Below are 12,725 nucleotides of genomic sequence, written 5' to 3' on the forward strand. Positions count from 1 at the left end.
AAAATTAACTCAAACCTATATCCTACTACAAAATGTTTAAATTAAATAAAAATGAAAACACTTATATTTACATAAATAGACAAATTTGGACTAAAGAAAAGACAAAGCCCTAGAGCCAATCCAAACATAGCTTAAAAAGGATGATTACTTATTTTGATTTCAAGTGTTTTTTAAATTACTAAGACATTTATCAAAAGCTAAATTTACATAGAAAAAGTTATTTTTATTCATTTTCTACTGGTTATAGATCAAAAATGTCTCTAGCAAGGTTTTGATTTCCTAGCTTTTTTACAGATTTAACAAATATTATAAAATAATATAAATCAATTTTGATGGAGAATAACTTTTATCTTAATAACAATTTGTATATTTTTTAATTTTGGTATATATTTTAATTTGATAAAAAATAAGAAACAAATTTTTTCTTTACTAACCCTAAAAGTGTAGACATAAGTTTATAAATCAAATCTATAAAATTTAATAATATTATATAAAAGTATCAAATATTATTGTCTAATAAAATACTGATATGTTTACTATGAATGAAAATTAAATACCTACAAACTACAAAAAAAAAAAACAAAATAAATAAATTATTCTGTTATATATAAATAAATAATAGTTTTTTTATACTAAAAATAAGGGAGTCGGTATGGATGACCTATGTTTTGGCACACTAGGTCCCAAATTCGATTCCCAAAATGCTAACGAGATTTTTCTTGTGATTTTTTCATTGATGGTGTTTGGTCTTTTGTGCAAGCTGTCCACAATACCCGCCTCATTCATTATTGGTTATCCAAGAACCATCTTTTAGTTCTTAATGTGTAAAAGGGCCACTACCTTCTGTAGTATGTTAAGTTAGGGATGTTAAACTAATAAATACATATTAAAAATAATCCCATATATATTAAATAATTTATAATATATTTTTATTAAACCTAATAATTATTTTTTTTTATAAATAAAATTATTTTAATAAAATTTACATACAATAATTAATTTTTTGTAGTAGATTAATACTTAAATCCATGAATAATAAAAAAAAAACAGGAAAATTAGATAATCAAGGGGTAGTACAAGATGCAACTACATACATAAAATAATATAAATAATAATAACTAGTATAATGTCTAAAACACATAATTTTAGAGATTAAAAATAGGTATCATACAGTACCTTTGACAGTAGGATAAAATCGGAACACTATTATAAATAACTCATAATGAAAAATAATATACATTTGAACTACATATATAAGTAAAAATACACATATAAGTTAAGATGTTATTTAATAGATTTAGACATATGTTAAAACAATAATATAAACCAACCAAAGGTAAAATTAAAATGAACTTATGTTAAACATAAATGCTCAATATTATTATGGGTGTAAATTCCCAAGTTCAAAAATACAAATAAAAGAATTATAGCATCAGTTCATTGTTTTAATAAACTCAATAGCTGCACAAAATTGAATCCACCAATAACTTTCTTCACCTTCTAATCGATCACCATAAAAGCTATTAATATATTGAACTGTTGATAGTAGTGATGGTGGATTTGCCTGAAAATATTGCATTATAAATAGGGTAAGAAACTTTAAAAATAAACAATTATTAACATTATATCATTAGCGAATAACATGCACCACGGTACCTCTCCTTGTATTTCTCTAGTAAATTCATCTATCCCTATAGAAAATAAATAAGGTCTTAAAACAGAATATTGGAGCACTCCTACTTTAACCCTAAAATTTTCTGATACACTTATATATTCTCTACTATATTAATGTACCTTCTTGGGACTCCTATTCTCATTAACATTCACTCTAAAACATCTTACGGAACTCTATCATACGCTTTCTCCAAATTTCTAAATACCATACACATCTTTACCTTCTTTTCTCTATACTTTTTTATTAGTTGTCAAAAAATTGACTTCATTGTTGACTTTTCAGGCAAAAAAATCAAATTGATTCTTTGTTACTGATGTTTCTCCTCTTATTCTTTTGTCTTTTACCTATTCCCAAATTTTCATACTATGACTTAAAAGCTTTATGCCTCTATAATTTCCACACCCTTTGCCTTCAAATATCTGCATAACAATACTATTCCTTCATTTTTCTTTCTAATTGAAATTTATTAAAAAGATACTTCAACCACCAAACGCCAACACCACCCAATATTTTCCACATTTCTACTGGCACTTCATCCGATCCTACTGCTTATTCTGTTTCATTGATGCCACAGTCTCCCACTCTATAAGTTCTATAATGTTCATCACTTTTTTAAAATAATTATTAACAACACCAAAATCATACAATAGTCAATTAATATTACATTTAAATGTTAAATAACATTAAACTCAATTATAAGATATAATTTAAATATATATAAATGTTAAAATTAAAATGATTTTTTTAATCTGACACTTGATTATAAAGAAAATGTTCTGTATAGTTTATTATAATAAAAAAATTTAAATTCAACTATTTAATACACGTTTAATAGATAGAACAATTTTTATCTAATAATAAAAAATTAATACGACATATAGGGGTGTCAATTAAAATATTCAATTCAATTTTTTTTCTTTAAATGGCAACAAACACAATTTTTTTTTCAATATAGTATTAATTTTGTGAGTAATTGAGAAGTTTATTATAAACCAATCACCCTGTTTGCCTTACTTTAATAAGGACATAAACAAGCACAGGCATTATATCATCGGCAGCTGGATGCATATTACCATGTTCACCAGCAATTGACATTAAATTTAAAAGTGTTGTAGTACAACGGAAAATACATTGCAGTTTGTCTTTTGGTGTTTTATACGCAGAAATTGCAGAAATTTCTGCTTGAGCTGATGGCCAAGGGCACTCAAAATGAAATATCTAGAGTTAAAAAATGTTTTAGAAGAATTAACACATAGATTTTAATAGTTATTTACTTTAGGTATTCGTAAATCATTATGAGTAGGCATGATGTTCTTTGCTAAATTAGACATGTGTTCATGGAGAACCCTAGAATAATGCAAAATAAATGATAGTATTATCAATATAATTTATAATAATTTTTAACCATGAATTATCAATTATTAATATTAGCTTACTGGTCTCTATAAAAATCTGCATCACCATTGGGGTACATGGCTAAAGGATACACTCTGCTAATAATTGCTCTTTCAATAGCTAATTTTGCTTCATCAAATTGATCATAACTAGCACCTATGATTATGCAAATACATGTTAGTAAAATTAATAAAACTTTATTAAAATAATAAATATTTAAAAAAAAAAAAAAATAAATGTAATTTAAATATAATTGAACCACTTGTTTGAAAAACTATGCAAGTTACAAAATTTGAAAAACTATTTTTTAAGAGTATTTTTAAAGATAGACGCATCATTTTTGAACATTTAAAGCTTAATAAGTTTAAACGTTCTGGATGAATACATATATATATATAAAAATAAACATTTTTATTTTTTATTAACATTATGTATTTTACTTATATTTAACCATCTCGATTTCAATATAACACATTAATATAACATTAATATTTACCTTTCCAAATATTGTTTCGTTTCATTTCAGTCTGAAGAGCTGATAAAAATTGATTTAAGTGTTGGTTTTTCTCATCAGCCAACTTACGTTGTTCAAATTCATAAACAAAATCAGATACACTTTGCTCATTTTGTTCTAGATAAATTTGCACACACTTGGTGATTAAAAATTGACTACAAACATCTCGATCACATTTAATTTGCTCAAGAAGCCTAAAAATATTTCATTAAATAGTAAAATATACATTTTAAAAGATTTTTTGTACTTAAAAAAATGATGTTTACCTATTTAATTGAGCAATACTAGTTAATAATGTTTTTCTACATTTCACTAAATAAGTAATATAAGGTGCTCTAGACTTATAATCATCTTTTAATGCACTTAATAATTTCTGACAGCTGTTTGGAAAAAAAATATATATTTATTTATTTTAGTATCATATTTAATATAATGTTTCTAACCCATGAGTGTCAAACATTTTCATGCATCGGATTGTTTCATGTAACCTTGCTGCTAAAAAGTGATCATTTAAATTTGTAGCTTCAGCTAATTGATATTGAAGTAAACCCACAAGCTCATTATCTTTATCTCGCCAAGTATTTAGCTAAAAATTAAAATACAAATTATTGTAATGGTAGATGATGTAAATCTATATAACATTATTTAAATATTACCATAGGTTTTGATTCTGTTTCATTGCACCAAGGTACATACTGAATGTCTACAGTACTTAGGACTAAACGTAATTTTTTCTTAGCATTATCAAATGAAGATGATTCTAAATCAATATTCTTATTTAATTCTGACGAGGAATCTTCTTCATTTATAGTACTACCCAATTTTTGATTGGAACTATTTTCAGGTGTAATTGTATTTGGCTTTTTACGGTACTTTGCCAATATATCTTCAGATGATTCTGAACAAAAATTTAAGGCATTAATAAATATAAAACTAAAACAAATTTTGAACTTACCATTTAACAAAACATTTTCTGCAATATTTGTACTAAGAGTAGAATCATTTACATTACTACTGCTACATCCTTGTAGTTGATCATACCTAAAATAATGTGCAATTTAAAATAAATGTTTTAAAAATTACTATTTAATATTTATTACTAATTACATAGGACAATAAAAAAAAAAAATTTCTGGTTTGTAATATTAAAATTTTTTATTTTATTTTAATTCCAAATTTGTTTTGATTATTTTATAAAAAAGTTATGTGAAATTTGAGACTACTATAACAAGTTTAATATGCCTTTTTGGAATTTTAAACTTGATTTATTAACTCATTTGTCATAAAATTAAGTTTTCAACTTTTCATTATAACTTTTTATTGGTATAACTGCCGATTATGAATGAATAACAATTAGGCAATTTTATTAGAATTTTAAATTGTTATTTTTTGTCTTAATGCGTAATTAAAAACCAATATAAATTCTGTTTATAAAAAAAACATTCATAAATCTTGAAATTATGTAAAGATTGTTGTTTTATTGCAACTTTTCCATCATAGTTATATTTAAATGAAGTAAATCACACATTGACGGTAAATTTTCATCTAGATGCACTTTTATATAATATTATATAAATTTTAATATCAATTTTTTAATATTATGATAAAATATTACAGAATATAACACAATATTATCATTTATGAAATCTACTTATTATTAATGTACTAATATTTAAAAATAAAAAAACAAAAAAAATGTATTTACCCTAATTCATCATTTCTATAATATTTTCCTCGACGATTTTTAAATGATATTTTTAAGTTTTTGAAAAATCCTTTTTTAATTTTATTTTCATCATCATAAGCATCTCTATCTCCACGTTCGGCTGTTTTATCAAAACTAATACTTTTTGTTATTAAACTTCCACTACTGTTGCTCATTTTAGAATTTATTGATACCATGTTAGTAGTAGTTTTCATAGTAATAACTGAACCATTCATCATTAGGGGTTTAGATTTAGCACCCATACTACTACCACTACTACTACTAGTTGACGCTAAACTGCATGAACTCATATGTAAACCAATATTTGCATCTCCTTCATCAATAGATGCCTTAAAATAAATGTATATTTAACTATTATTAACCCTTCTCAATAAATTATTATATACTAATTAATTTACTTCTTGACTAGATGATGGCTGAGTTCGATGGCTTAGTTTTGGGAGTCCACTTCCAGTAGCTGCTTGACCACTTGATATCATAGAAAAAGATGATTTGGAAGTGTTAAGTCCTGTATCAGTTCTATTCATAGAACTATCATCAGGAGAATTAATTAACTTGAAGATATTTGATTCACCGCTACTATCAGACACTTTACGCCTTTGTAATCTATTATGAAATGATAATGCAGCATGTTCTGACCTCATTGCACCTTCTTGTTGTACTTCTAATATTGGTCTAAATACATTTTGGGCTGAAAATTATTAATATTTAGAGTAAAAATCTGTTTTCAATTAAATTTAACAAATTATTGCGATAAAAAATTTTTGATTTCTATTTTTTTTTTTTTTAATAAATAAATGGGTGTAATATAAAAATCACAATTTATCATAAACAGCAAAAATAGTTTCAGTGTTATAGTATAGAAATGATACTATTTACATTTTTTTAAATGTTAATATAAAAATATACAAGTAATATTTACAATATTGATAGCTAGAAGAATCATCAGCTCCATCTATATCACCACGGCTTTCTATCTCATATCTTAACATATCATCAGATCTATAAAATAAGTCTTTTTTTCAAAAATCTCATGTTTTGAAAATTAAAATAAAAATGCTTAATATTACCGAGCTACACTAGCAGTATCATCAGTATCTACTTCACCTAATCTATCAGTATCTGAAGCGAAAACATCTGTACTCCAAGCTTCAGATGCAGTTTCATTATTATCCAAAATCTAAAAAATATATATATTTTATAATTATCAATTAAGCTTATTTACGTATTATACTATATTATATACTATATTCTAAATTGATGATTGGAGTTAGATAAATAAATAAACAATTATAATATACAAAATAAATATATTTTTTTTTACATGTTGATTTATAGGAGGAGCTTGAATTGGCGGTTGTATATTGATTTGAGATCGTTCTGATTGATCGAGTATTTCATTATCACTAGCTAAAACATCCATACTCCATGTGTCTGATACCATTGATGATGTAGTTTCATCGCGACCCATTCCTTAAAGCAAAAAATTATTTAACATTAATATTTTTATTTTTTCAAAATTTACAGTATGCTCTTAAAACTTAATAAAATACTAGAGAAATCTAATTGAATAATTGAGTAGTAATGGTAGTTCCAAAAAAATGTCTAGATAAAATTTTTCTATGAGTTAAACAGCTGTCTGCATTATTCAAATTCATTTGTATTAAGTCCATTTAAACATTTTACATAAAAATGTGTTTTTCTTATGTCTTTAAATATCATAGACATGGCTTTTTTTTGTAATAACATTTTTATAGTAAACATTTAATCTATAAATTCAGTTCTTATATTTTTTTGTAAATAGTTTAGTTTGTAAGATAATTGACAAAAACAGAAAAACTGCCCTTACAGTTGAATCTTCAATTCTCTACATGTTAATATTACTTAATTTTACATAAATTTTGTACAACTAATTTTTTTATATAATGAAATGGTTTCTAGGAAGTGTATTGAATGAAATTTAAAGCTTAATTTTTAAAAATCTCTTTAATGAATATAACAAATGAAACTAGTAAAAAATGGCATTAACAATAGAGTTTTTAATTAAAGATTTTTTTATTTTGTATGAAAAAAAAAAATCAAATTTAAAACTGTATAAAATTGATATAATTTTCAGAGTTAATAATCATAAACTACAAGTTAAATGAAGATTTTACCTTGCATTTTTGATTTGATCTCAAATTTACCAAACTTGTCATCTAAATCAAATTTACATTGTTTTGCTGCTGGATTATTACGAACTGGTGGTAAAGGAATACCATTAGCCACGTCTTCATTTTCTGTAACTTGAGAAGATGGAGTATCACGACCTAATTTTAAAAAGTAAGTAATATAATTTTCTAAAACATTAAAAATGAAATATTTAAAATTTTTTTTTTTATTTAAAAATATAGAACATTAGTTATATTATTTACCAGATATATTTGGAGTACCACGTCCTGACACATTAGCTGATACCATATCAGATAAGTTATCATTTTGATCTTGATCAAGCTCTACTGATGATGGAACACTATGATTGGATGCAGCTTCTGATACAGCTTCTAAGTAGTCACTAGCATTTCCAGTGTCAACTATAAACAATTTATAAAATACAATTGACTTTTGAAATTGTAATACAAATACATACAGAAATCATGACTAAACGTATAAATATTCTCAAAGAAAATTTACCAATAACAAATTTAACCTATTTGACATTTTAAGCTATGTACTTTAAATAAAAATTGTTTATATATATATATATAAATAATAGTATCTAAAAAGAAAAATTTGAATGAAATCAAAAAACAAGAAATTAAAAAGTTAAATTTGAAAACTGAAATTTTACTAACTGGTGAACTAAAATTGATAGAAAAAAAGGTGAATTAATAAGTAATTCCCTATTATATATATATAAATATATTTTTTTTTACATTACCCCTTAATTTTATTTTAATGGTCAAAATAATGAGCTGTGCAAAATTTGGAACCGATCCACTACAGTTAACCCATGCCCCCGGGCCTATTACGTCGAGTCGAAAAGGCAAATTTAATAGAAATAACTGATTTGTGTCTTATTACTTATATTTACTTAACTTAGAATTATGAAAGTTAAACTCAAATAAAGGAAATTTTACTAGAAATTAAAAAATAACAACTTCTATGTTGTTTTTTTGATAAATAGCCTACAGTAAAAAATATGTAAAATTCTTAAAAATCATTTATAACTGATTTTGTTTATTTTCATATTATTTTGTAGAAAACACTTATTCGTTAAAAAAAAAAATTCTTAAAGTTAAATTTTTTATGCCAAGTATAATAATTATACATATAATATATATATATATATATAAAAGTATATTTTTAATATCCTTCTGATAAAACTTGAAATGTGTACACCATGTAACAATAAATTGGGTTTATTAAATCCATTGGTATTCAATAATAAAAGTTCATTCTTCATACATTGTACAAATAATAAAGATATTTTAAGATGAATAATTTTAAAGTTTTAACCTTTCATATGAGTTACATTGTTTTTTTTTTTTTTTATTTATAATAAATTTATGAAAATTTAAAAAAATAAAGCCCGCTACTATTATAGAGAGGATAATAAACTGAATTTAATTATGAAAAAATGTCAAAAACCATATTTTTAAGTCACACTCTTATTGTATTAATAGTATCATATAATATACATACCAATAGATCCTTCATGAGAAACAGAATGTAACGGTTTTTCTTTTTTCTTAGTATTTTCATAATGTTTGTTTTGTTCATCATCCTCTTCAGAATTATTTTTTACCAGTTCTAATACTTTATATTCAGGTAACATTCCAATAGTTTGTTTAATTGAGTTTTCAAATGGAATTATAAGTACTTTTTTAATTTTTTCTTCATCATTAAAATCTTCAAAATTAGAGAAGTTTAAAATACTTGTGTTAGGCAAGACTTTACCAATAGATGAAGCAGCTAAAAATAATATTTACCTTTCAAATAAATGTCTTCATAAAAACTAATTCAGTAATTTTACCTGTTTTACTGAGAATGCTGAGTTTCTTTTGTTCTAAAGGTAATTGGAACTTGTCATTTGAATTAGTATCTGGCCATATAATTGGCATATTAATTAACATATCGGCTAGTTCTTTTTTATCAGATTCACTTAACATTCCATCGTTAGATACTACATTCAAAAAATTTACCTAAAAATTTACATAATATATATATAATTTTACAAATGTTAACATTATATTGTTGCTCAGTGCTAAAACTTATTAATAATCTTTTTTATTTATTTATAATTACGATTATTTAATAAAATATATAAACAAAATTAATTTTTTTTGATGACATAGAATTCCATATTTTTAACTTTAACAAAGTTTTATCAAATAAGAATTATACATTAAATAACAATACAATAAAATAAAATTTAAAAAAAATTACAGAAATAACCATTAATAAGTTTTCACACAAAAATTATTTCTTAAAATCTTAATACTATATTAAATGGTTATAATTACAAATGTTTGCAATTCGTCTTCTGTAAATAATCCCACTGTTCTTATAAGATTTTCTATATTAAAACTAGCATTTACAGTTAAATTTTCATCATTAAGAGAATTTCTGGATGAAGTTTTCAATAAAGCCTCCATAATACTAGAGACACAGTCCTTATTAAAATGCTGATACAAGTCTTGTACTTTATTATCAATTGGATCATATTTGCACATGGCCAGCATTTGAATGATATTAGCTACTTGTATTAAATTATATCGAGCAGTCTGAGTAATATCAGCATCTGTAATACCATGAGGTTCAGGGTTCACAATTGCTGGGCAAATGAAATAGGTAAATATTAAATTTACACAAACACTATAAATCTAAAAAAAAAAAAATTATAAACAGGATATTATTATATTGATTGACTACTAATTACTTGTTTTTCACTTAATGTACTTCCATTTGATAAAAGCACATGTATTTGTCTAACAAGCCAACAAACTGAACTTGGAAAGCAGTATAAATTTTCATTGAGACTATTTATAAATTTAGAAGCAATAGCAACAAGTTGTTCAACAGTATTTTTTCTATAGCTTTGCAACTTCAAATTATAATCAGGACTATCTCGATTACTGATTTTTAAGTGTGAAAACCTTAAATAATTATTATTTTTTAATGATTTTGCAAAATACTCATATCTTTTACAATATATCGATAACAAATAGTGAAAATTATATAAATAAAATATTATAACTTTTGAGTATTGTTATTATTATATAAATAATTATTATTTAAAAATAAAATAATAATATTCAAGTACTTATATCAAAAATGTCTAAGTAAAATAACATTACAACTACTTTATAATACCCTAACATTTGTAAGGTTCAAGTTTTGAATTAATAAAATAATTAATTAATGTTTTATTAAAACAATTAAATTATAAAAAAAACATTAATTAATAACTAGGGTTTGAAACTTAATAAAAAATTTTTGTACCACTTACGAGACACCCAATTCCATGAAAATTTATCATAGGTATATATAGTACCACAGGAACTTTTTTTGATCTAGGAGGAGAGATTCTCTCTCGCCTCCCAAAAGATTAAATTCTAATTACATTGATTAGGATTAAGAAAAACAAAAATTAACATCTATTTGTCATTAATGTACTCAGCCTGACTAAAATAAACTTTATAAATGCATAAAGTTCCAACTCTATTAATGACTATATTTTATTGTTAAAATGTATGAATTAAAATTATAATTAAATAATAATATAACCTTATCTATTTAGAGGGTAGTAAAAGAAAAAAGTTTATATTTTGAAAAATTTTTGGATTTCTTAAATTTATATAAATATAAAAAATGATTTTACTCAAAACAACTATATATATAAAAAAAAAATATATATTGTCACTTTTGATATAAAGATAAAAATATTTAACTAACCATAAGACTATAAACTAACCTTATTCTAGCTTTATCTGGATCAATATCAAGGAACTTTTCATCATCCTTAAGTAGTTGCATTATAGGATCATAAAAAGCAGCAGTTAAAAACAATTTAGCAGAAAATAAACTTCCATGGAAAGCAGAGTATAATCTTGAAAAAGCACATGAACCATGACACAAAACCCTAAAATATTAATAATAATGACTTATGCTATAAAAATGTAGTTTTGAATCATTTTAAACAGTTGAATGTATTAAAGGAAATTTTCTTTAACACATTGTTTATTCATTCATGTATAAAATTAAAAAAATTTACCTGTGGGGGTTATCTGCAGGTATTAATTGAAGCACAGCCAAATGTCTTAATAATTTCAAAAACAAGACATTATCTTCAGCCATCAAGCATGAACCAAATACACCTGATAAAATACAGTTCACTACTTCTGGCATTCTATTAGATAGTAATCTATCACCAGCTGTTAAACAGTATGCTAAGAGTTTAGGATTTACTCGTAACTTCTGAACAATTGTTCCAAATGTTTGAGTATTCTGCAAAAATATAAAAATCATAATTAAATTATAAAATATTTTATTTAAATATGTATTTGTTACTTCATAGCCTAGAGCCTCATGTGCTTCAATAAATTGAGCTTCATCTAATCTATGAGCTATTTCACAACAGTCTGCTGGTGTACAATCAGGATTAGATAATACTAATCTATTAAGATTTATCCTTTGTTGGGTTGTTATCCAAGCTTCTTGTGCTAATCTGTTAGATATACTTGTAACCTGTATTTATAAAATATTTATGTAAATTTAATTATAAAATAAATATTTAATCATAATTTACTTGTTCATTTAATGTTTGTAAATTATTTAACTCATACTGTGTAAATAGCCTTTCTTGACGCATACGCATGGATAAATCCATGAGGTCTTGCATTAGGGTTAATTCCTCCATTGTTTTTTCAATCTATCTATATATTAAATTATTAGGTATAAATAAAAAAATACATCTAATATGAATACAATTGTATGATAAAATAAAATATTTTTATTAATGAGAAATGCTAGAATAACATAATAATAAATTATTTAATAATATGTGTACAAAAATAATATTAAGTTTTAATTTTTGACTATAGATAAAAGTAACTGCTACTCCATAAGTTAGTGAGTTATAAGAGTAAACATATGTGTAAGCTTTTTTCATTAATACAAATCTTTTGTTTTAAAGATCATTTTTAGAAATGTAATAGTTTAATAATTCAAGTTAAAATTATTTAAAGCTCAATTGTTTACCAGCTATCGAGTGCAATTTACATGGCTTCGGTCACAACATGGTAATTTTTATTATTGTTAGGTACGTTTGACTATTTACAACTGTTTGAATAAAGATTGCATTAGCTATTAATTTGATTCATACGCAACTCAATAGAAACTACGTACAGTGACAATTATAATGATAATTGATA

The 12,725-nt window shown here is 23.9% G+C and overlaps 1 protein-coding gene across 2 annotated transcripts; it reads right to left on the reverse strand.

Annotated features, from left to right (window-relative positions):
- Positions 1–886: 886 nt before the first annotated feature.
- Positions 887–12,718, reverse strand: LOC126907512 (GTPase-activating protein and VPS9 domain-containing protein 1). 2 transcript variants are annotated; one of them, XM_050688861.1, is made up of 25 exons: positions 12,553–12,718; positions 12,101–12,227; positions 11,863–12,039; positions 11,567–11,799; positions 11,267–11,434; positions 10,232–10,448; positions 9,816–10,175; positions 9,326–9,494; positions 8,995–9,264; positions 7,725–7,883; positions 7,467–7,619; positions 6,635–6,783; positions 6,381–6,490; positions 6,233–6,312; positions 5,709–6,001; positions 5,290–5,639; positions 4,540–4,625; positions 4,241–4,482; positions 4,028–4,170; positions 3,851–3,964; positions 3,567–3,778; positions 3,112–3,226; positions 2,950–3,022; positions 2,690–2,893; positions 887–1,564 (listed from the first exon to the last, which is right to left on the reverse strand). In XM_050688861.1, exons 2-25 carry the CDS (start codon positions 12,209–12,211, stop codon positions 1,433–1,435), a joined length of 4,320 nt encoding a protein of 1,439 aa, XP_050544818.1. In that variant the 5' UTR covers positions 12,212–12,227; positions 12,553–12,718; the 3' UTR covers positions 887–1,432. The 2 variants fall into 2 exon arrangements, with proteins under 2 accessions (XP_050544818.1, XP_050544827.1); XM_050688870.1 differs by having other exon boundaries at positions 12,101–12,223; positions 12,553–12,706.
- Positions 12,719–12,725: the final 7 nt, after the last annotated feature.

This window comes from Daktulosphaira vitifoliae, unplaced genomic scaffold (assembly GCF_025091365.1).
Source record: "Daktulosphaira vitifoliae isolate Bord-2020 unplaced genomic scaffold, ASM2509136v1 Scaffold_1, whole genome shotgun sequence".
NCBI classification, from domain to species: domain Eukaryota; kingdom Metazoa; phylum Arthropoda; class Insecta; order Hemiptera; family Phylloxeridae; genus Daktulosphaira; species Daktulosphaira vitifoliae.

What these genes read in the sequence shown, in the direction of transcription:
- LOC126907512 (XM_050688861.1), bottom strand. Translation starts at nt 12,211, where the DNA reads ATGGAGGAATTAACCCTAATGCAAGACCTCATGGATTTATCCATGCGT. An exon ending in GATACTGCTAGTGTAGCTCG is followed by an intron (nt 6,313 to 6,380) that starts GTAATATTAAGC and finishes CTTATTTTATAG; the next exon opens with ATCTGATGATATGTTAAGAT. An exon ending in ACGAAACAATATTTGGAAAG is followed by an intron (nt 3,227 to 3,566) that starts GTAAATATTAAT and finishes GCATAATCATAG; the next exon opens with GTGCTAGTTATGATCAATTT.